Genomic DNA, 25084 nt, shown 5'->3' with positions numbered 1-25084 from the left:
TGCTTCCACACAATCCGTCTCACAAATAACATTTCGTTGACCCACATCCCAAGCTAAGAGATATCCTCTCCAAATAGCAAACAATTCTCCTTGAAGAATACTATTACTCTCAATCATTCCCAAACACCCCCTTTGCCAACTCCCATTACAATCTCTAATAACACAAGCAAAACCAACACTATCACCCGAACTAAAATAACTAGCATCACAATTAATCTTAAAAGTACCAATGGATGGGGGATTCCAAAAACCATTTAGAGTAGAGGGAAGGGACATACGTTGTAATTCAAAAATATTCCTAAGCTCCTTTTCTGAAGTTAATGCCAGACAAATCACTTTTTCCAGAGGCCAAGTTTCATAGGGATTAAATATGTCATTATTCCTTGCTCGCCATATCCACCAAAGTCCCGAAAAGAACTTGAACGGATGCTCTCTGCTATGATACAAAAACCAGTTCTTCAAATCCAAAGGATGACAAGAAATATCCAGCATATGCCAGACAAGCTGAGCTTTTGGACAATCCCGAATACAATGTAAAACCGATTCCTGGCTAGAAAGACATCTTGGACACCTATCCGATGACGACATCCCTCTTCTAAAGCGAAAACTTGCAGTAGGAAGAGCCTCCTTAAGACACAACCAAGTCAAAAACTTATGCTTTTCCGGAACAAGCTGACGCCAAAGCCAAAGCCAATTTTCCCGCTTCTCCCAACCAAACAGTTGCTTACACAACCACAAGTAACCATTGCGTGAGTTATAGACTTTGGCAGCAGACCCACTCCAATACCAACCCACTTCCGGACCTGCTTGTTCATCTGGATTGTAAGAGAGAATATTACCTTTCAGATTTTGAGATAAAGGAGAATAAAGAGTATCCAAATGCCACCTACCAACCGACCAAATATCTTGTATCCGGATATTCGAATCAGAAATGTGAACATAATCCATCTCATTAGATAACCGTCCTTCTCTCCTCCAGCTAGAAAACCAAAAATTCTGGTTCAAATCTCCAATACACCAAGCAAACCCATCCTTCAACACTTCCCAAGCCTTGCAAAGACACCTCCAAATGGGAGAGTCCTTGTTCTTAGGATAACTAAAACAGTCATATAGAGATGATCGGTACTTGGCATCTAACAATTGGACCCATAGCTTGTTTGGCTGCTGGAAAAAAGTCCAAACTAGCTTCCCAAGAAGAGCAATATTTACACAATAAGGATCTCTAATCCCCAAACCTCCATATTTTTTTGGAGTAACTAGTACCTTCCAACTAACAAGATTCAATCCTCTTCCATCAACTTGTCCTTTCCAAAGAAAATTCCTCATCATAGACTCCAATTTACTAATGATTCCTTTGGGAAAAATAGAGACCTGCATCTGGTACGTGGGAATAGCGGTGGCAACAGAATTAACCAAGCAGAGTCTACCAGCCCGATTGAGTAAACTCCCTTTCCAGCTTGCTAGCCTACTCCGAACCTTATCCAGGACACCATTGAAAGCTGAACGAGTCACCCTAGAATGGCTAAGGGTAACTCCAAGATACTTGCCCAAGTCCTGGACAAATCTGATAGAGGATATCCCAGTGAAAATCTCTTTCCTTGTTGTAGAGACATTCTTAGAGCAAAGCGCTTTAGACTTCTCCACATTAATCTTCATCCCAGATGCTTTGCAAAAAGTCTCTAAAACCAACATCACATTTTGCACTTGTCTCTTTGCAGCTTTACAGAATAGAAGCAAGTCATCCGCAAACATTAAGTGGGATATTCTTGGTCCCCCTCTAGAAATAGCAACCGGCTCCCACAAGCCCAAATCAACCTGATGACTAATAAAGCATGCCAATCGCTCCATACACAACACAAAAAGATAGGGTGACATAGGGTCTCCTTGTCTAAGATCTCGACTAGAAGTAAAGCCATTCAGACGACTCCCATTCCAAAGAATAGATAAAGAAGAAGCAGTGACACAATTCATAATCAAATTAAGTGTAGGAATAGGAAAACCAAAACTCTTAAGGGTATGAGCTAAAAACCTCCAGTCAACTCTGTCATAAGCCTTCTCCAGATCAATCTTAAAGGCCAGTGTGCCTTTCTTTGATTTAGTCTTCTTCATAAAGTGGAGGACTTCTTGAGCAATAATGATGTTGTCAGGAGTTCCTCGTCCCGGAATAAATCCTCCTTGAAGCGGGCCAACAATATCCGCAAGATGAGGACGAAGCCTATTAACAAGGACCTTCGTGATGATCTTGTAAACTACATTGCAGAGACTAATCGGCCTGAAATCTTTCATAGATACCGGTGATTCAACCTTTGGAATGAGAACCAGTAAAGTCTCCAACATTCTCGGATCAAGAGTAACACCGGAGAATGCCTGCTTAACCATCTTCCAAACATCAAGACCAATAATCTCCCAATATTCTTTGAAGAAGAAAGCTTGAAATCCATCAGGACCCGGAGCTTTAAAAGAGTTCATGTGAAAAACAGCTGTTCTGACTTCCTCCATAGTAACTGGTGCCGTAAGATTATTGCAAGCTTCCTCATTTAGAGAAGGAAGAGGCACATCACCAAGGCAACCCAAATCAACATCATCCAAATGACAGAATAAGCTTTTATAGAAAGACTCTGCTTCTTGACTCAGAACCTCTGGATCAGTTTCCCACACTCCATCCTTGAGAAAAAGGCCATGAATCTTATTATGCTTCCTTCGCGCAAGAGTTTGAATATGAAAGAATCTTGTATTCCTATCCCCGAACCTAACCCACTGCTCTCTGGACTTTTGGAACCATAGGAGCTCTTCTTGCACTAGAGTATTATTATAATCATCAAGCAACTGTTGCTCTTTCTGACGCAAATAAATACTATCCACCACTTCCAAACGCTTTTGTAAATAATTAATCTGCTACTCTAATTCACATTTCTTAACAAAAATGTTACCAAATACCTTCGAGTTAAACTCTAGTGAATTCTTCTGTACTTCCGAAAGCTTGCCATGAATCCCTCTATTACCAGACCACCATGACTGGTTCACAATATCCCTATACCCAGGATGAGTAGCCCAAGCAGCAACAAATCGGAAAGGTCGATTCCCTTTAGGCTGAGGACGACCTTTACAACACACCAGAATAGGGCAATGATCAGACTGAAGCCTATTTAAAACTTCTGCATAAGCCTCTGGAAAGATAGATAACCAACTACTATTTATACAGACTCGATCAAGCCTTTTTGCCACGTCAACATAATTTTTCACCCTCCTGTACCAAGAAAATTGCCTCCCAATAGTCTTCAGATCAAACAAACCACTATCCCCTAATGAAGTAGCAAACATGTCTGCTCTTTGATGAGAAAATTGACAGCCTTTAGATTCATGAGAAAATTTGACTTCATTAAAATCACCAAGAACAATCCAAGGTCCTTGAAAAACCATGGATTGTACAACAAGATAATCCCAAAAGAGAACCCTTTTCTTAAATTGAGGACTGCCATAAATACTACTACACCTCCAAATTAAATTATCAAAGTGAACCTCAACAGTAACACCCTGATCAAAAGCATCAATGAACTTATAACAAACACCCTTCATAGAGGATAGAAACCAAATACCTCCCTTATGCCCCTCTGCTTCTACTATACCAACAGAGTGATACCCCAACCTTTCCCAAAATAATTTTAAATGCTGAAAAGGGGAGTGAGTTTCAACCACAATAAAGAAAACATGTCTAAATTTCCTAACAAGTTCCTTACAATGCACCCGGGCTAACTTATTAGAAGCACCCCTAATATTCCAAACAATCATATTTAAACTATCCATAAATAATAGGGACAGAATAAATAAGAACATAAACTCTAAACAGAATCACCAACCTCAATAGGTGGTTTGTCCTGCGGTACTAGCATACTCTGATCCTTAATAATTGCCACCTTCGGACCTCCTGACACTACACCTGCCATGCTTCCATCTACTAAAGTTTTCTCCGTTGTGCCACCATTTTTATCAACTGGCGAGTTCTGCAAGGAGGAAGGCCGAGGACGCTTCCGTAGAGAAATTCCACGACGTGCAGGAGTTCTGCGCGATGGAGATGGCGCAATTTCATGTTTTTCTCGCTTCCCCATCCTAATGCCAATTGATTTGCCTCCATCACCATGAAAATTGGGCCTTGGAACCCTTCTCGAACCAAACTTGTGCTGCTTTCCATCTTGGTCCTTCAAACCTGATGACTGGCCCATTGTGAATTTTCCCTTACGCAGCACTTGTTGCCAGCCCTCTTCATCATCCAAGCATGCCTCATTAACATGACCATCAGGCACGTGAGGAGCCAATGATTCCATAACCACATCTTTCCCTTTAACAACTCCTAATTTCTCACACAAATTACGAGGATTCTCACCTAAATCACGAGCTTCTGATTCAGTCTCTTTTTGAATCTCATGATTGTTGTGTGGCACTAGTGTTGGGGATTCAATATTTTTTCCATCACCAAAGGAATTTCCGTTTCCTTCCAAGGACTCTTTCTCCATGCACAACGATTTATCATGCCCATACCGTGCACAAGTAGCACAAATCAACTGTAAACTCTCATACTCCACTTCATAAGTCACACCCTCCACTATAATATATTTAATTACAGGCAACTCAAGATTAATTTGAACACAAGCTCGGGCATACTTTCCTCTTTCTGCAAGCTTAGTGGCCAAATCTACTTTCACCGGAATCCCTATTGCAGAAACGATTCGCAGCATTGCTTGTTCCTGGTAGCACCAAATTGGAAGTCCCGAGACTCGAATCCATACCAGCGTTGATCCAAAGGATTTTTCGCATGGCCTAAAATCCACATCCCATGGCTTTACTGCAACATAGTGACCGTCTATATAAAATAAATATTATTTGAATAATATTAGTTAAAATTATTTTTAGATAGATAATTACTAAAAAGAACATGACATTAAATTATAATATTATTTTTTTATGCATGTCAATTTTTTTATACTTTTCTTTATATGTTTTTTATATAGTATATTTTTAGTACTCTTTTTTAGTATGTTATAATTTTTTACTATTATTATTATTTATAGTTAATTTATTTGTTTAATTTATTTTATCTAATGAAATCAATAAATCATATTATAAAAAAATAATGATAAATATAACATACAAAATCACAATATAAAAGTGTATAATATCAAACAAAAATTAATAAAAACAAAAATAATAAATAATAGGAAAAAAAGCTCATATAGAGAAATAATAAGAATTTCATAAATAATACAATAATATATATAAAAAATAAAGTTGGTAAAAAAAATAAATGTTGAATATCTATGGCTAAAAGTCCATTAGTAAAACGTAAAAGTTAAGAATGGTTGCTTTCTGTAAACGTGGTTTTTAGTATAAAATCACTTCTACGTTCATACAAAGAAAAATCAACCAAATCAAAATTTTGCTTTCAAGAACTGTAACGTACTTTTCTTCTTCTACCGTGTTTGCCAAACACACCCTTCATATATATTATATGACAAACAAGTTTTAAATGAGTTAATATCCAATTTCTACAAACAAGACCGATCATATTCGGATAAAAGTGAAATTTCAAAAGTCTAGATGTAAATTAAAATTAAATAGAATAAAAAAAGAATATATTTAAGTATAAAATATTTTTTATAAAAAAATGATTATTCCATTTTTTATTAATTTCTATGAACCAAACTTTCATTAAAACAAAAAATAAATGAACAAAAATTCACAAAAAGTTTGTTGTGAATAAGTATATAGAAAAATTTATAAATATCAAAATACAAAGATTATTTTTCATGAACAAAAAATATAATGCCCTTAGTGAATATGTAAGACTTGAAATGTACTTTTATCCATTAAAAATAATTTTTAGAGCATATTTTGATATTACAAATTTTAATGCATACTTTTACCTATCCCAAATTTTTTATAAGTTAAAAAAAAAGATTGCAAAGAATTCAATTGATTCACCATTTTTTTTTCGTTTTTTTAGCTCAAATATGAACAATCTGTACATTGGGTTACTTCTACGAGAAATTCTAAAAAAGAGTGAGACATGAAAATTTATGAATTTTTGTAAACTAGGTCAATTAAATAAAAGGTGAAAACGTTATACGATTATTATTATTACAATGCTAAGGAACCAAAAGGGTATTAGCTAAAAATAAAAATCTCTACGAGTTAATATATATAGATGCTTCTTCTGCGAAGTATCATAATGTTTCTTTTTTATACTAAATAGATGTTCTTTTATATATTTTTTGAATTTTTTGTATTACAAATATGAATGTCTCTATTTTTTTAAGAATTTCATAATTTTTTTTTAAATTTTATAGATATTTTATTATTTTTACTAAAATATAACTGAATATTTCTTTTATTAAGTATTAGGATGTTTTTTTTATATTAAATGAATGTTTTTTTTATATTTCTGTAATTAAGATGAAGCAAAAGAGAAGAAAAGGAACATTTCTTCTTCTATGAAAACTTTGAGGAACAAAGAGCAAATACAATTCTGGCTACCCAAACAAGGCACGAGCTAGTTTCATGGATCTTGTATGGAATAATAGGCTTCTATTTTCTGATGCAGTACTGCTATTCCCTTCGGAAAAAAAAAAGAAACAGGAAAAAACATTGAAAATTAACCAAAAAAAAAACAAGAATAGCAAATCGGAGGTGGACTTTGTGTTGAAGTAGTTGTCTTGGATGCACTTGTTGAAGACGTCACGGAGAGCATAGAAGTCACCGGCGCTTCCAGCAGCATTGGTGGGAGAGAGAAGTCTGTGTAATTGTTGGAGGTGGATAAGTTGATGTGAGAGAGGAGAGAAAAGTTTTTATAAATTTTAATTAAGTCTTCTTAATCAATTTTAAATTTAAAAAATTTAAAATTAATAATTAATATAAATTAATGTGATTTTGTTTAATTTTTGCCTGATAACTTTTGATTCCATATACTTTTCTTTATTATTATTATTATTGAACGGATATTTTATTTGACTTGACAAGAATCCTTTCTTAGTTTAAATATTCTTCCATCAAATCCAATAATAAGAACAAAACGCCACATCCCAATATGTTACTAGCCACCAATTTTCCTCAGCTAGTTTTCAGAACCATCAAATGCACAAAAACTCAAGCCTAGATGTCATGAAAAGCAATGATTGCCCAGAAAAAGTCCAGCAATCGGATCTTCAGGTTGCTCATTCTCCGTCTTTTATGGATCTCCTTATGGTGCAACAACTCTACCATAAACCAGCACAAATCAAAGGAATCGAATTCAATTGGTACGTGCCCACTGATTTGGCAAAGGCACCACAGATTTTCCACTATAATAAACCATGTTAATGGACTAGAAAAAGAACAGGCTTCAATAAAATTAATGGCCGAAAAAAGTCTACAAACTGAATTATCGTTTTGACCTTTTGTTTATTTTTTGAAAAACATCAATGATCAATGAGTACAAATTAGCATTGGGCAGGGACCTGAATACGGACATTCAATCCATACGTAATCACTAAAATTGAATGAAACGAACATCATTTCATCGAGATAAAAAGATGGAACATTTTTGCATTGCTAAAACAGCTCTGACTAGTGTACGAGGGCAACACAACTAGTTGAAGTACATAAGATACACGATATGTACATACAAATATCTGATAGCTTAATAAACCCTATACTAGGGTTTACTTTACACAGACTACAACAGAACGTGAGAAGAAACCAGCAAAACTTGCGTCCTTATGGCAAACCATACTCTATCTGTACGAGTATATCACATCAACGGGATGAAAAATGGAAAAGCAGTAGTGATTTTTTGCAGCCAATAAGGATTGGGGAAGTAGAATAGAGACAATGAGATCTACCTACCTACAAACGAAGAATGGTTCTAAGCGTGTCCGAGAGATTTTGAATTGTCCGCTGCTCCTGCGTTGCTTGCAACTCCTGCAGTGGCATATCTTCGTAACACCTTCCAACAAATAAAGCAATTTAGCTAAGATTTAAGAATGATCATTTTTTAAATAGAAACACAATCCACACGGAGGAAAGGAGCAAAAGGAAACCATCCCATCGGAAACCCAATATTGTGATTTCTTGACACAAGCACACAATGGAGGGAAAATATATAGTTCTCTACAGCTATAGATAAGTAAAAATTATCATAAAAATAGTAAAACTTTCAACCCTGCCCAAGTGAAAGTTGAAGGGATGTACATCTTATGATAAGCTAAAGCCTGAGCCAAATTCATTAAAGTGGAACTTGATGTAAGCCGCTGGTAAATGCTTGGAGGAAGGGGCATCTGCTGCATGTCAATTAGCAAACTGATAAAAAGAGTCATAAGGTCATAAGAAGTGCATGACAAGAAAGTGCACAAAGTCACCTCATTTAGTCCTCTCCGACCCTTTTTGGATTGCACATCACCACTAAAAAGCTCTTGCAATGATTCTACTTCCCCAGTCTCACTGGTATCTGGTTGCAAGCCACCAAGCACATTATCTGACAGCAGAGCAATTGGGGATATGTCTGTAGCCCTTAAGAACGGAATGGGCACTGTATTACCAGCTGCATAAATGGACCATAGCTGCAATAGCAGCGGTAATAAAATATAAGTATGAAGCTGACATAGTCTAAATAGGTCGTCAAGATGGCCACAAAAGAAAAAAAAATGATACGATTAATGATCCAATAAAGAAACCAAATCCGGATGTCTGCCAAGCAAATAAAGCAGAGGAAGAAATACAATGTTCTTGTCCTCATGTGTCTTGAGGATCACAAATAACTTTCATAACTAAAAAAGCAGAATCTCACATTATGATCTCATTTGGTGTAATATCATTTTTATAGAAAAAGGAATTTTATAGTAAGAAAATAATCCAAATATTGAAAAAGAAAACATGTATGTCCTACCAGATCATCCATGTAAGAAGGCATGCAAACTTTCTGCAATCTACCAAAGAAATATCTTTTGAGAAAAAAAAAATCCCATTGCAGAGACCACCATATAGAAGTTATGAAAGAAACTCTAATTTCAAATCTTAGTCTAAAGATTAAAAGTCTCCTTGTAAATTGTACCATTGCTTTCCAGCCAAAGACACCAAAAAATGGGGGCAAAATTATAACATTGGCAGAGTTTATGCTTGTTCATAACTGTAAAGCCTCTGAATTTAGCAAGAATCTAATGCAGGTCCTCAAGAAAAACTGAGTTATCCATAAATATGTAAAACGCTTGATCCAAATACAATTCACAATAAAACAACACAAAAGAAGACTGCAATTAAGTAATATTACAGTTTAGGGCAGATATAATGATATAAACACCAAATTACAGATATACCTTGTCCTGTAAAGCAAATGACTTGCGGAAGACTGTATCATTCTTCAACATGCTAGTGCTTATATCACTACCAATTCCAGCATGTGCACGAAAACTACCTTGCGTTTTGAGGTTCTGCTCGGTTGAATTTCTAACACGAGGTAAAGTTGATTGTATGGTATCTGTAGTTGGATTAGATCCTCTAAAAGAGGCAATGTTTGTTGTACCAACTTTTAGGGTGTCAACCCTAAATGATTATCCACAAAAGACATAAAAGAACATCAGGACACATGAGGAATGAAAAGCAGAAGAGAGGAGAGGGCTCTGATATAAGAACGTGATATGTACTTTTAAGTTTGCACAAAAGAAGAATGTTATTAACAGTGAGAGGAATGACAGATAAATAATCTTTTGAAACACATGCTTTCAAATCATAGATATACAGACTGGCAAGTACCTAGAGTCGGCCAATCCTGTTCCACCCGTGAAAGCAGATAAGGAACCTGCAGAATCTCCATCCTGTGTGATCTTATGTACCTCATCTCCATGGACTATCATAGTTCCAAAGTTTCCTGCTAATAATACACATAAAGCACACTTAAAAAATAGCTTCAATTTCTCCAAGTTAAAGAAGTGCAAACTGGAGAGAGAGAGAGAGAGAGAGAGAGAGAGAGAGAGAAAGGGGGCAGGGAGATCATAATTATAAAGTCTAAATCTTTGTTTCGATGAGAGCAAATATATTAAAAAGAAAAAAATTTGAATATTTAAATAATGAGAAAATTTGGAAACATTGTTGCTTCCAGTGTTATCAGACTTATCTTTCTTTACTTTTCTCAATTTTTCTCTTCAACCCAAATACAAAACGTTTTGAATTTCACAAGTTTCTTTCATCCATATTTATTTCCCTAAATTGAAACACAAGGACCATGACAACAAGATAGACAACTGCCTAAAATATAAAAATATACAAAAGCACATTTCCCAAGATGAAGCAGATGGAAGAAAGCAGCTTGGCAAAAATTTAGCTGAAAACTTATTGCTAGTTAGAATTATTATCATGCATGCCTTAAGTAATTACTAACTAGGAATAGCACAACCACTGGAAAGAAAGGATTATCTCAAGATAACTTCGGCTTATAGACCTCAGAACCTTTTTTCATTCTTGTACTCCCTATACTTTAGTAACATTAGGATATCAACCCTGAGAAAAGAGTTGAACAAAGCGAGAGTAAAGATAGAAGAAATACAGACCTTCACCTCCATCATCTTCCCTCACGCCACCACTTGAAGAAAGATCAGTGGCCTCCTGCACTGCTAGGTTCTGATGTCCGGATGGAACAGTATCTCCATATTCATCATTTAGCATGGAGGTTGCCATGGGCTGCTTCAGATTGGGAACATGTGTCATGTATGTAAATTAGTATCTTCATTTTCATTTTTTTTCCAATGAAATGAGACAGTCTGAGTAGAAATTCGTTTGTGCGCACATGTGTGGGTGTGAGAGACAGAGGAGAGGCAGGAAGGAGTTTCAGTTATACCTCATCTTCCAATGGAGTTGGGGCAAGAGTTTGCACCTGCAAAGCCATTGATGCCCTGATTTGCCTTGCCTTTTCCAGTTTTGGCAACACCGCAGCAGATCCAGTTTTCCATTTTTCAAAGAATTTATGCTAGATAGCCACAAAAAAGAACTCAATTCAATGAATTTACAGAAATGAAAGGAAAAGAAAATGTAAAACTGAAACTAAATGAAATCAACAGTATCAAACATCGGCCTTATGCGGCAAATAGCAGCATGAATGCACTAAGACCGCAATACAATGATCCTAAAAAGCATGTCCTACCGCAATACAATGATCCTAAAAAGCATGTCCTATGTCAAAGAATCACCTAACAACAATAACATCCACCATGTCTTGTCCTGCTAGAAGTAAAGGAATCATTCCAAAACAAGGAATATAGATTGTAGGAAAAATTACCTAATTGCACTTAGCATATTTTGGCAGTCATTTTCTGTTCATAACTCCAAACAAAAATCCTTTTTTTTTACCCTTTCTTATTTAACGAAGGGTGATAGAAGTTAATCCATGAGGATAGGAATTAATAAATATATGTTGGTCTTCAACAGTATTTTATCTAGGGTCGCCTAATTAGAGCAATCACAAATTTTACACATTCCATATAAGGCTACTAGAGCCAGGGGAAGATGGAAAGAGCTTAGGTGAAATTGTACAAGCAGTAAAAGAAAAAGATGAAACTCCATATGTTATAGTGGAAACAAATAGGGTAGCAATGTTAGAATAGCACAAGCTGAAGTCAAAAATATCAAACAAGCATGAGGACAGCTACATCTACCTTCAATGTTTTTCTATTTTTAGGTTATGAAGGAGAAAAAGTAAAACAGAAAAACAAAAACAGACATGATTTTTCATCACAAAAACCTAAAAACTGAAAATGAAAACAAATAACATTTTCACTGACCAAACAAGCCCTTATGATCTCATAAATTTCCCAGATTTTCATTAAGCATCCAAAGCAAATTTTGAAACCATTTCATCCTTCTCTTATTTTGATACAAGAGGAAATCTTATCGGGAAAAAAAGGATAGATTATTTGCCTAAAAAGGGGGGGGGGGGGGGGGGAGAGATTCTGGGGTGGCCCCCGCACATATAAGTAACTGATAAAAAATAATATTATAGCCTACCTTCAACATCTCAGATGCAGTGGGGCGGAGCCGAGGCTCTTTGGTCAGGCACTTCGCAACAAAATCATGAAAATACAGAGACCTGAAAAGGAAAATCAAATTAAACCAATATCAAGTTGTCATGTTCAAAGATATCATAACTGAATTAGGATATGGACATTGCCATGTGATAATAGCACATTAATTGTAATTTTTAAATAGCTCAAATGATCGGGGTATATATACTAACTAGTGCCCTGGTAATCTATGTAGAACATAAGGCGGCAGACCAACTTCGTACTCTCTCTCTGTATGAGCAGGAAAATAAAAGGACATAATAACATTAAGAGAAGAAATTACAATGAATTTGGATGATTAAGAATTCTTATTGAAAGAAAAACGTATTGTTAATTCTTAACACATGATAGCATACTTCCATTTATATGAATGTTCAAGATTTACATGAACTTAAAATCCAACTTAACTAGGTCAACTGAGGAGGTTCTTCCTTATAGAAAAAGAATGTATCTAGCATGCAACTAGCTAAAGAGGGCACAATATAAGTCGCTCAAGGTAGAAGAGGCTCAAGTTCTCACTTTTATTATACAAGCAGTTTATTTTCTTTTTTCCCTCTCTGAGGCCTTGAGGTGCTCTCATAAGTTTGTCCCATCTGAACCGTAAAAGTAATTCTTCTATGACTGTGGGAGCACAAGGGTAATATAGTTTCCTTACCAGAGTTGACTACATAAACTTCAAGTTTAATACATCCTCATTTTAGGTGATCAAAGTTTAATGGCATCTTAATCAATCAATCCTTGCACGCTCTCACTTCTTTCCCCTAAAATTTTATATTAGTAAAATAAGCTTGTTCAACAGAGAGTACAGACTACAAGGGCAAAAGTTTTGCAGCAACTTAGTGGTGATTTATAAAAGACAACAGAAGCACAACATATTAATATGGCACATAGAAAAGAAAATTCAAGATCAATATTACTATCAAAACAAAAGATAGCATTCTAAATCAATACACAACCAACAAGTAACTATCCTAGTTTACTGCTTCACTAATAGCAGAAAGTATATCTAGGATATTATAGTAAAGAAACAAACCATTTTTCTTTATCCTCAAGCATTGGAGCTGGCTCAATGGATATCATGAATAAAACCTATGAAGAATAATAAAGGAAAAATCATCATACACTTCATCCAAAGAATCATGTGTGTGGCATGTGTCACCCATCATACTGTTTAGCCAATTAAGCTGATGTATTACAGACTTTAGAGGCGTACAGTTTATAAGGTGTTGCCAGAAATTTTAATGTGATTGGAAAGAAATTAGAACTTGAATATTTCTGAAAGCGGAATCTATTAAGCTCGCACTAACAGCAGAAACTACCAAAACATTTATTCTTTCACACTTATGAAGCTAGTTTGTGAGAGTGTATGGGAGAGAGGAATTCTGAGTCCTTTCATCGTTAATTAATTATTCATCCAAATAACTCACAAAATACAGCCTAATGTTTACAATCCTTATAATTCATAGCATTTAGGTTTCTCCTCCCTGATTTACATACTCAAAGCTTCTCCAACTGACAGACTTGTAACAGTAACACTTAATCTTCCACACTTTATGTGAACTTCAACATAAATACAAGTTAAACAACAGCTAAGAAAGAGTAGGAACATAGAGATTAGATATTTCTAATACAACAACATTCAATATCAATTTAGCACTAACCCTCATCGGATGCACTGATGATCTTGGAGGAACTCCCTGAAAATTATGATAACAAAATTTAACAAAAACCAAGCATGAGGATCAGCAAAATTTGTTTAATATCGCATCAGTATAAATAAAGAGAACTACCATAAGACTTCAATTTAAATACATGAGTTAATACCATAGATAACAAGATATGGATGAACGTGATAATATAACCTCATAACAATAATTCTTTCTACATAAGATCGAAAAATATTTAATATATTTAAACTAACATGTTTTGTTCCTCAACCACCTTAGAGACACCCCAAAACAAACACAAAGTATTAACCCAGTAACAAATATCTTATCTTACAGAAGGTGATAGGAAAAGGAGAAAAGGGTAAGAGGAAAACTCAAATGAACACGCAGTGGATAACAGCTCACTTGGAAACAAAGGAAATTAAAGCAGAGATTAAGTATATACCTCAGCCATTTCAATCGCAGACACACCAAGAGCCCAAACATCTACCTGGAGAAAATGTAATAAATAAAATGATATTATGTATAGCCATGCCCAATATTGAAAAAGAGAGAAAGTGCTATTTATCTTGACACTAATTAATTATTCTATAAAGAGAAAAACTGTTGAATTAAAATACTATTTTCTTGAAAAACCAGTAAGCCAGCTTGGAAACTAACAACATAAACGACCTAGATATCAGTATTTCCAAATATGTACCATATAATCAACATGATCAAGGGTTCTATATAAATTGCAAGCTGATAGTGGTTGATCATTTGATCTTCATTCTCTCTGTCAGATGGTTTTTTACTTGATCTTCATCCTCTCTACCAGACTCATACTTGCTACCTTGAGTAAGCACACTTATATTATCATCAACTTGGGCATAACCGTATAACACATCCTAAAGTGATAGGCAACTAACTCTTCATTATTTTGCAGACAATATATTGCAATTTCTTATATATATGCCTTCAAAGAATAATACTCTTCAACAACTAATGAACTGTTATCTTAAATAGTAAATAATGAGTTCCTATATGACTAATTCCCTGGAAACTATTAATGTGTCTGTATGATTCTGAAACAGTAACAAGAAAACTAAATAATCCATCCATCCACTTTACCAATATTATGTAATAATCAAGCATTTAAGCAATAAATCAAGAGTAGAAAATGCAATAGTATGAAATACAGATGCATCACGATGAAAACCAGCTTCAAAAAATTAAAGTACAATACCTTTCCATCATAGCGACTTTCCTGAATAACTTCTGGAGCCATCCAATGAGGGGTTCCAATGAACTAAAGCACATTAAACTAGAACATCAAAAGTCTTGCCATTATTGAGCACTAATAACACGTCTATATAAAAGCCAAAAACTCCACTGACTACAGTTTAAATGCTAAAACTAGTTCTTCCATGATCAAAAGGGAAGATACAAGTCCACATCACTTACCCAAAGCAATTAATTTGATTGAAAAAACTGGAAAATCACAATAATAAGTTGCAAGCATATACTAGGACGGTAAATTTATGTCATAAACAACAAATTAATCAGAAACAATCAAATATTTTAATTGATTTATGCACACTTTAAGTGAAGCCATTGCCACCAGCAAGTTACAACAACAACTACTACAAATTAATCGGAAACAAGCAAATATTTTAATTGATTTATGCACACTTGTAAGTGAAGCCGTTGCCACCGGCAGGTTACAACAACAACAATAGATGGGTCTCCTACATGGATCAAATGACGCTATTGCGCCCTATCGTGTATCATGTATACAGTGAGACTGTTTACACGTAGATCTCCTTTGACCACCTCATGGAAGTTACTGAAGCAATGTGCAAAAATTAACAATGATACCCTGCTCAGTTTAAGGATGCAATATGACTTATAGAACATATATGTCAATTGAAAGGTAAAGATAAATATGCAGGGGACAAATGTTTAACAAAAAGATAAAAGCTAAAGGGACAGCAATTTTAATGTATATTGGCGAGCACCTTTAGCTAGCAGCCCAACACTTTAGGTTGCATTTGTTTCGGACTGAGATAGAGTATTGTGTTTGGTGATCAGAGACTGGAACTAAAATTTCATTCTCGAGACACAAAATTTCAGTCTCTTCAGTAAAAAGGGAGACTAAAACTTTAATAACATTTTTTTTTTCAAAAATACTCTCATTTAACTTTTCAAATTCCAAATCTATCCCTCGGTCTCTATATTTATCTTAAACCAAATATGATACTGAGACATAACTCAGTTCAGTATATTTTACACCAAACACAATACAAAGACTTAATTAAGTCTCTGTATCTCAATTTCTATCTCTCAGTCTCAGTCTCCCTTCCAAATGCAGCCTTAGTTTAGTAGCTCAACACCATTCTTTTAACTAACACTTTTAAATATTGCTGGCTAACAACTGGCCAAAAATAATAAATTGTGTTGGCCCTGCAGCATTGCTCTAACAAAAGGGAAGTGAGAGGCAGGCTTAAACTCTAATAATAGTTTTTGATGGCGAATGACGACTCAGGGTAGAATGGTAAAAAACTGCCATGAGGTCATAGCAGATGGCGTTGTGGCAAATGGCAGAAATGGAGGATACATAAAAAAAATATATAAACTGTATACAAATAAATACTAAAATAATCTACAAAAAATAAATAAAACTACTACAAGATTAAAAAGAAAAATAATATCTAAACCACTAACTACTAATAATTTATCAATAATAACATGAAATTATTTATCCATATTATAACAATCAATATTAAAGATTAAAATAAATATCAAATTGACATAAATAATAACATTAATATAAACTAAGCAGCAGCAGAAGCAATTTGAGGGTTTAGAACTGAAAATAAAAAATAAAAATAAAAATTGAGGGGTGAAAATAGATAAAAGGGGATAATAAAAAGCTTGAGGATTCAACTTATAAAGAGGAAAACAAAAAGGAAGCAGTTTAGAGAAGCAGATTCAGGAACAGGAACAACTTTCAACATCGTCGTGTTCCTCTGCAAGTCATGGTGCCATCTTCATCAATGTTCCGTGCCTCTGTCATGTTCTATTGCTTCTCATCGTGGTCTTCCTCTGCAGTATCAGTGGCAATGCTGTTGGTGGTGATGCTGTCGGCTCGCAAGTCTTCGTCTTCCTCAAGCAACAGAGAGGGAGGGAGAGTGAACATCAGAGAGTAGAGAGGGCATGAAGGGGCAGAACACGACAGCCAGAGAGAAGGTTTGTCTTAAAAAAGTTTGGTTTAGGGTTATTAAAATGACCAAAAGACCCTCTAATATAAAAGGAACTCCAAAAAAAAAACCCACCATTTCTGCTATACCTGTATCGGACCCAATGGCTCAGCCTCGACCGCCAATCTGGCTGCCATTGTCCAACACCATTTCCGCAACACCACACGCTTAAGATGGTGGTTAGCCCAAAAAACGCCACGCCATAAAGCCATGGAGCTACCATGGCTGCAATTTAAAAATGCTGACTCTAATATGTGTCTGGAACAGTTTATTCAAACATAAAAACAAAAAAAGGTATGTAATCACTTTACAGGTTGAGCTTATTTTGTTCTAGTTTAACATCTATACCAAAATAAATTCAAATATTGTGGTTATAACACCCAAATCCATTTTTGAAGCTATCAAACTGAAAAGACATTTGCAAGACTACTAAGACCTAATCATAATAAAAAAGAACATCCTGAAATATCTAAACATTCAAATGATGAACAAAATAACTACCGTATTGCGCTTTGACATAGTCCTTGTCAGCTGTGCAGCAACACCAAAATCCCCTGGTCATTGGCAATGAGGTTTCTTAATCAGTCCATCATTATAAAGTCCGAAAATATTAATGTCTTTGATATGGAGCACTATTTCAACAAAAGGAGAAAGGAAGAAAGCATAGAGCACACATGTACACAGATGTAATCAAGAAAAAGATCATGCAGTCATGTACTACTTTTCAACAATATATGTTCCAATATCTTGCCCCAATCTTTTGCAGAACAGCAGAAGTCTATTCACCAAGCAAGTGCAACCTTGATATAAATACGAAAATCCAGATCATAAAATGTGTAACAACTAATTGAACGAATCAAACAGACATAAGAGCAGTAATGTCAGTGTCACTGGTTAGTTTCATAGTATACATAAAAAGCCTGACAATTATAAGTGGAAATTTATCCAGAAAAAACGTAGATGTTCTCATTTTGGAAGGAATGTTCAAGTTTCTTTAAAGTCAAGGGAAATTTCTTTCAATGAAATGTTCATGATAATTAGGTAAACTTTTCAGGGGGAGAAAGAAAGGTAGTTTCTAACAAATAGCTCTATGAAAAGGTGCACAAACACACATAAAGATAAGGCTCAATTTGGTCCCCAAGTTTTCACTCAGTAATCAGTTTGGACCCTAGGTTTTAAACATGCTTACTTTAGTCCCTGAGTTTTATAACCATGAATTAAGTAGGTCCTTCAATGCTTATGTGTGTAATAAACTGTCACTATGAAAGTTTAACAGCTAGCTCACATAACAAGAAAGGTGTCAAACTAAATTTGGTCTCTTAAGGGACTTAATTTGGCAATGAACTAAATTTTATAAATGTAGATGGCTCAATTTAGTTCACTGAAAGACAAAATTGAATCCCACGCCTTTGGTGTAATGTCGGCAAGCAATTAGGCTGACACAACAGCAGTTAAGCATTTTGTTAGCTAGACTGATGGCGAATTCATGGTTATATATTCAGGGACCAAACCAATCATTCGGTGAAAACTCATGGATTAAATTGAGCCTTATCTCCAAACAAACATATTTAGAACTTTTATTATGTATCTTACTCTTACTGGCTTAAGAAAAAAAAAGGCACTAACCCACTTTTTTCCTTTTAGTTTTTATATCTTCCCTAAAAAGAAACTGATTTGCTTATACCTTGATTGAAACTTCTTTGTCTTTAAACTGAAAAGAGCATTTTCTTTCTTGACAAAAGCTTAAACAAAAACAACATAAAAGCAGTGTTTTTGAGCTTAAGAAACCAAAAACCCTAGATATATCATTGCTGTCCAACATATAATAACTGTAAATTGTTATTATTTATTAATTTTATTTATGACAAGCGATATTATTTATATATGACTAGTTAAATAATAGCCACTGAATGGATACCATGTTATAATGTGAATTGTATAACTTTCTATAGATGTTAAACATATTAAATTTTAAGCTGTCAATAATTTCAAAGCTTTAACTAGTAAGTAATATTGAAATCTGGAAAACAGAACAGTGTAATTCTTATCTTCCATGAACACTAAAAATAACACCAATGCATTTGGTTAAAGTACCTGTGTCAGGTACATTGCAGGTACAGGTAAGCCATGATACATACCGGCAAACAAGTTCTCATGAAAAATAAAATGGGTATAGCAGGGAATAGTGAGAGTGCAGTACGTACAGCAGGATTCACAAACTTAACCAAAGCTAATTTGTTTTCCTCATTCCTCTATGTGCACCCAAAACCCTAATCCCCCTCTTCCCTTCTCTCACTAACCAGGCTGCCAACACATCATTCATCATGCTCAGCCACCTTCAGCCACCACTCAACCACTGGAAAGTGAAAAAGGCAGCAGTGGTAAGTGGAACAGGTCATACAGAAACCCATACCGTAGGCGATTGAAACTTGAAAGTGAGAAGGAGGGAGCACAGCAGCAACCAACACCAGAAATGGCGTGGCAATAGTAGTCTCTCCCTCTGGCGACCTCTGCTCAGCCTTCTTCCTTTAGGAATGAGTCTGAATCATCTTTATTTTACTGTTGTCGCATTGGTTTTTTCTACTGTATTTGTTGCTAAATGATTGTTCTTCTGAAATTTGTGGTAAAATGGATGCAATTGTTTTATTTGAGTGCCATGTTTTGCTATAACATTTTTATTTGTTTGTGTTAGAACATTGATGGGAAAAGAAATGACGAGATTGAAACTGTTAGAGTTGGAATGCTAAATTCCGCATTTGGGGGAGGGGGGAGTATGACACACTCATACCCAAAGAAATTAAAGTTGTCAAATTCTCTTTCCATACTCTTAATTAGTTTAATTCAGCACGGGCAACTAGGCATGAAACTTACCATATTTTTATGTGCTAGGAAAACAATGATAATTACTGATAACATTAACTAAACAAGTAAGAACAACCACTTAATATTAGCAAATAAAACTAGAGTACCCACCTAGCTTGACATCTCCTTGTTCAGTTAATAAGATATTTCCACCTTTAATGTCTCGATGGACTTTGAAAATTGAGTGCAAGTACTCAAGTCCCTTCACAAGATTAAGGAAAGTATATGAGATAAAAATAAACAAAAACAAAATTGCACACTCAAACAGAGAGCAGAAAGCTTGGTTCAAGCAACTCTGCAAGTATTTTATTGTCCAGACTCCAGATTTACATAATTACACAAATCAAAGACAAAATAACATTTAAGCATGCCTTGACAAAGGTTGAAAAAGAAATCATCCAATAGAATATAATCAATAAATAACTCCAACCCTAACTCGGTCAATCAACTATACCTTCAGTGCTTCTCTACAGATATATGCTATTTGACCCTCATCCAGTGCTTCATCAGTCACGCTCATCAGATCAGCAACACTACCACCACCACAGTATTCCATCACTATCTGCCAAAAATCTCAATTGAATATTCAGAGACCATATTTTAACCAAAAATAAAAACCAAACACGTCATTTTTATTTTAAGAGAACGGAAGAGCATCTGTTGAAAATTTGGGCAAACCAATGAGTCCAAATGAAATAAGCAATAACAAGCAAAAGCCAAACTAGTGAAACTAAAATCCTGCCACACCTCCAAAATAAGTCAACAGCTGATCACCAGGGGGAAGCCCAAACAAGCAGCACAAGCACAACATTGTTCACAAAGTCACAACTCACAGAAACTCTAAATGTAGAACATACAGAAAGAGTTTCACAGAAGCTGTGTCATAAGAGTACAAACAAAATGATAGCTTCCTAGATACTATAGGAAAATGCAAGCAGACCAACACTTCTAATACAAACAAAATGTGATGTTGGCTAGTATTAGCTCATATGCAAGGTAATATAACAGAAACATAAAACAAAAACATAAAAAATTCAAAAAGTAACGCTCACTTAACATTTCTCTATATTATGTGATTGATAAGATTAAAACTAAACATTAGACTTCTTACCCAAAGATACTCTTCTCCTTGGTAGCTCCCAAGATAGCGGACAACATTTGGATGATTACATTGTTGTAACATCTCAATCTCACCACGGATTTCCTCATATCCCTCCTCCTAATCATAATAAACATAATGGTTCATTTACAGCTAGTCAAACTCAAACTACCAACCAGAATGCAAGTAACAGAAATTTACCCCTTCAGATAATGATATGACTTTGATAGCAACCATCTCCGATGTCCTTAAATCCCTTGCTTTGTAAACAGCTCCATAGGATCCCTTCCCTGCAATTATCAACATCATTGAAACAAACCACACATAACAATTCAATTAACATCCACAAAACATGATAACTCAAACAATTGCGCAATGAACACAGAAATAAACTTTAATAGCACCTCGCTACCTACCAAGTTCATTGAGCAATTCATACTTGGTTGTAGGATCCTCTCTGGTAACACTCTCCGGGATCGAACTCGCCGAAATCTTCGTTGTTATCAATTGCTGCCTCGCATCCTCGTTCTGCGAGGAACCGCTCCCTTTCCTATGCTTCCCAAATTCTCCCGCCGCCTGCATGCTCGCCACAGCCCTCTCCATCGTTGAACCGGCACCACTGCCGCCGGCGGTCCTACGCACCACGGTTCCGCTTGTCGACTCTCTCTCGCTGGATCTCACCGTCGAGCGCACAACGAACGTCCCAAAACCGCCACCGTCGTCGTCGTCATCGTCGTCGTCTCCGCCGACGCTCGCCTGAGAAGAACTCTGAGCCTTCCAGGTCGATCCCGATGGCGAAACCAAGCCGGAAGAAGAAGACCGCTCCCTCTGCCGGCTCCGGTCAGTCTTCACAATCATGGTGCCAAAATCTCCAGCACCTTCGTCGTCGTCGTCGTCGTCGTCGTCGTCGTAATCCATCGAGGCACCGCCTCCGAAGTCCTTGGGGAGGCGCTTGAGGAGTGGAGGGAGGGAGGAGTCTTCGTCGTCGTCGTCGTGGCCGTTCTCTTTGTACACCATTGTCCCGTACAGATCCTCCTGTGACTCCGGGATTCCGGATTTCCGGCGCCGGATTGTTCCGCCGTCTCCGGCGTCATCATCGTTGTGGACGACGAAGGTAGAGTATATATCGGATTTGGGTTGGGCCTTCCGGGTTCCGGCAGAGAAGGAGCTCCGATCCATTGTTTTCTGGTGGAAGGAACGAAGGAGGAGAACCAAGCACTACACTTGCTACTTTGCCAGCAAAGACGCGGAATGATTGCTCGTGATGCTTAATGGGCCTTGTTGGGCCTAATTCGATTTTGGGTATATTTGTCGAAGGTTTCAGTATTTGTTTTATATTTTTGCAACACAGAAAAATCCAAGACCAAAAATATCAGATAAACGTTCGGGAAAGACGTGGCTAAGGTAGCGACCGAGACATAGACACAGTGGTACACGGTGACACATATCTGCTATTTGGTTTGGTGAGACACAGATTTTTGAAGGACACGGGAGGACACGAATGGACACGGAGACACACTAAATTTGTGTACCTCCAATTTTGTGAGACACTAGACAACTTGTGAGACACTAATTTTTTACTCTTTTATCCTTATTGAATTTTTAAAATTTATCTTCTTATCTTCCCAAATCTTTTTTTTTTCTCTTTCTCTTTTAGATTCTACAACTAAATTTATTTTTCTATTTTTTTCAAAAAAAATTTGTACATTTAATTTTTTTATTTATTTAAATTTTGATTAATCTTTGATAAATTCTGAACTTTAATTTTCTATTTTTTTCAAGAATAATTATATATTTAATATTTAAATGATAATTTAAGATGGTATTAAAAGAAATAAAAAATTATTAGAAGAAATAAAAATTTATTGGTGATGGCATGCATTGTTTGGAATAATAAGTGTATTGTAATGGTGGTAACACTTGTGGTTGAATGAAGGGTAATTCAGTCTTTTTTAAATATATGTGTCTTGTTTCTTATTTTTGCCAAACACAATACATAGACACAAATATTTTATGTCCATGTCTTTAATGTCTGTGTCTCTGTGTTTATGTCTCATCAAATACATCAACCAAACGGAGCCAGGTATTTTTTTGGGTTATGCTACCGTGCTGAAAGCAAATTTTTTCAGCATGTGAAAAACTTATGTGTTATAATTGGATGAGTGACAAGTATGAATATTGTGGTTATACATACAGACAATTTCTATCATACAATTAGAAGGGTGTATGAAAGTAATTAGGTAAAATAGATTAATGTTGCCATAATGCTTGTGATTATATTTATTGGATTTTTTTATGGGCTAGCTAAATTATTTTTATGTGTGGACTAAGTTTTCAATGTTAATTTATAAAAAAAAAAACTTATTTGGTTTATATTTTTATGATAATATAAAAACTAATTGCTTAAAAGGTAACTGTATTTGTAACATATGAATAATGTATAACGATATAAGAAGTTTTTATATTACAAATATAGAAACGTAGGATTAATTTATTGTCAAATAATTCATTATTTATAAAGTAACGATATTTTTTTCCAAAATAAACATGATAAGGAATTTAAATAAGTATTTAAAATAAATTTTTAAATGAATTTTGAGTTTAAATTTAGCCTAAATGTTTTAATAATAATAATAATAATAATAATAATAATAATAATAATAATATCAAAGATTTACTGTGTCTACCCACTTTAATATTTTAGAAAATTTTGATAAAATTAAAAAATAGTATTAACCTCCCAATTATTTTAATAATTACCCAACTTTTTTTCTTTCCCAAATTTTCGTCTAATTTAAATTTAAATCTCACTTTTCTTTCATATATTTCTTTCTTTATGTTTTGATTTTCAAATTTTATATAAATTTACGTGCAAATATATTGGATCTTTGGAGATACATTGACAATGTAAAATATTTTACACTATCGTGCAATAATATTTATTTTTTTATGACTATTCACATAACCAATACAAAATATTATTATTTTTACTATATGATCTTACGTAATTAGATGTACGTATAAAATTATTTTACACTGACAGTATATCAAATTAAATTATAAAAATATTCGCAAAAAACTTTTGATTAATTAAATATCATATTTTAAAACTTATTTCTCCATGATTTATGAATTAAACATTATAAAAATTTCTTTACCTAGTCACTAAAATTAATTTTAAATACCTGTTTAAATTTTTTATAATGATGACTTACTTTAAAAATATATATTTTTGGTGTCATAAATAATAAATAAAAATAATAAAATAAAATACATTTAAAAACTTATTTTAAATACCTATTTAAATTCCTTATCATAACTTTCATTGAAAAAATATATATATCCTTGCTTTATAAATAATAAATTATTTGACAACAAATTAATCTTACATTTTTTTGTTTATAATATAAAAGCTTATATCATTGTACATTATTTATATGTTATAAATACAAGGTTATTTTTCAAAAAATCAATTTTTGTATTGTCTTTTTTTTTATCAAGCAATTTTTTTGTATTGTGATAAAAATGTCAATCGAAACAGTTTTTTCTATAAACTCATATTGAAAATTTAGCCCACACTTAAAAAAATAATTTGGCTAGACCATCAAAAAGCCCAATAAACATAATCACAAGCATTAAGACAATATTAATATATTCTACCTAATCACTCTCCTACATTCTTCTGATTGTGTGACAGAAATTGTCCGTAGGTGTGACCACAGTACTCATACACGTCACTTATCCAATGACGATACATCAGTTCTTCACATGCTGAAAAAATTTGCTTTCAGCATAGTAGCATTACCCATTTTTTTATACAAAAAAATTAATTCAAGAAAATAGCCAAACCGTAATTATAAATTCCAAGAAACATGTTAGATCTAAAATTAAGAAAAGAAAGAGATCATTTTTATATTCAACCATGGTATGAGAGAAGACATAGAATTTGATTACAAAAAATCTTATATGATAGAAAAAAAGATAAATTAAATCTATTTTGCTTCTAATTCTACACAAAAATGTTGTAATACAGAAAAAAAAAACTTCTCTTTTTCTTTGAATAGATCCGCAAGCTTCGTGAATCTGAAAGTACTTCCATAAAAGAAAAGTTTCTCTCGCTACATTTTCATCTTATATTTG

At 34.6% G+C, this 25084-nt stretch overlaps 1 protein-coding gene across 12 annotated transcripts; it reads right to left on the bottom strand.

Annotated features, from left to right (window-relative positions):
* Positions 1 to 7016: 7016 nt before the first annotated feature.
* Positions 7017 to 22565, bottom strand: LOC112789899 (serine/threonine-protein kinase 1). 12 transcript variants are annotated; one of them, XM_072232607.1, is made up of 19 exons: positions 21361 to 22565; positions 21146 to 21234; positions 20957 to 21064; positions 20300 to 20407; positions 19957 to 20047; positions 17485 to 17537; positions 14970 to 15032; positions 14190 to 14234; positions 13739 to 13774; positions 13111 to 13166; positions 12022 to 12103; positions 10859 to 10987; positions 10572 to 10701; positions 9778 to 9892; positions 9342 to 9567; positions 8388 to 8588; positions 8221 to 8306; positions 7876 to 7975; positions 7017 to 7247 (listed from the first exon to the last, which is right to left on the bottom strand). In XM_072232607.1, exons 1-18 carry the CDS (start codon positions 22121 to 22123, stop codon positions 7876 to 7878), a joined length of 2481 nt encoding a protein of 826 aa, XP_072088708.1. In that variant the 5' UTR covers positions 22124 to 22565; the 3' UTR covers positions 7017 to 7247. The 12 variants fall into 12 exon arrangements, with proteins under 12 accessions (XP_072088708.1, XP_025687830.1, XP_025687833.1 ...); XM_025832045.3 differs by lacking the exon at positions 7017 to 7247 and adding an exon at positions 7545 to 7767 and having other exon boundaries at positions 8221 to 8309; positions 9778 to 9895; positions 10572 to 10704; XM_025832048.3 differs by lacking the exon at positions 7017 to 7247 and adding an exon at positions 7545 to 7767 and having other exon boundaries at positions 9778 to 9895; positions 10572 to 10704.
* Positions 22566 to 25084: the final 2519 nt, after the last annotated feature.

The sequence above is a fragment of the Arachis hypogaea genome, chromosome 3, assembly GCF_003086295.3.
Source record: "Arachis hypogaea cultivar Tifrunner chromosome 3, arahy.Tifrunner.gnm2.J5K5, whole genome shotgun sequence".
In the NCBI taxonomy this organism is placed as follows: Eukaryota; Viridiplantae; Streptophyta; class Magnoliopsida; order Fabales; family Fabaceae; genus Arachis; species Arachis hypogaea.
The sequence above is the reverse complement of the archived record's forward strand: the minus strand, read 5'-3'. Positions and strand labels throughout refer to the sequence as shown.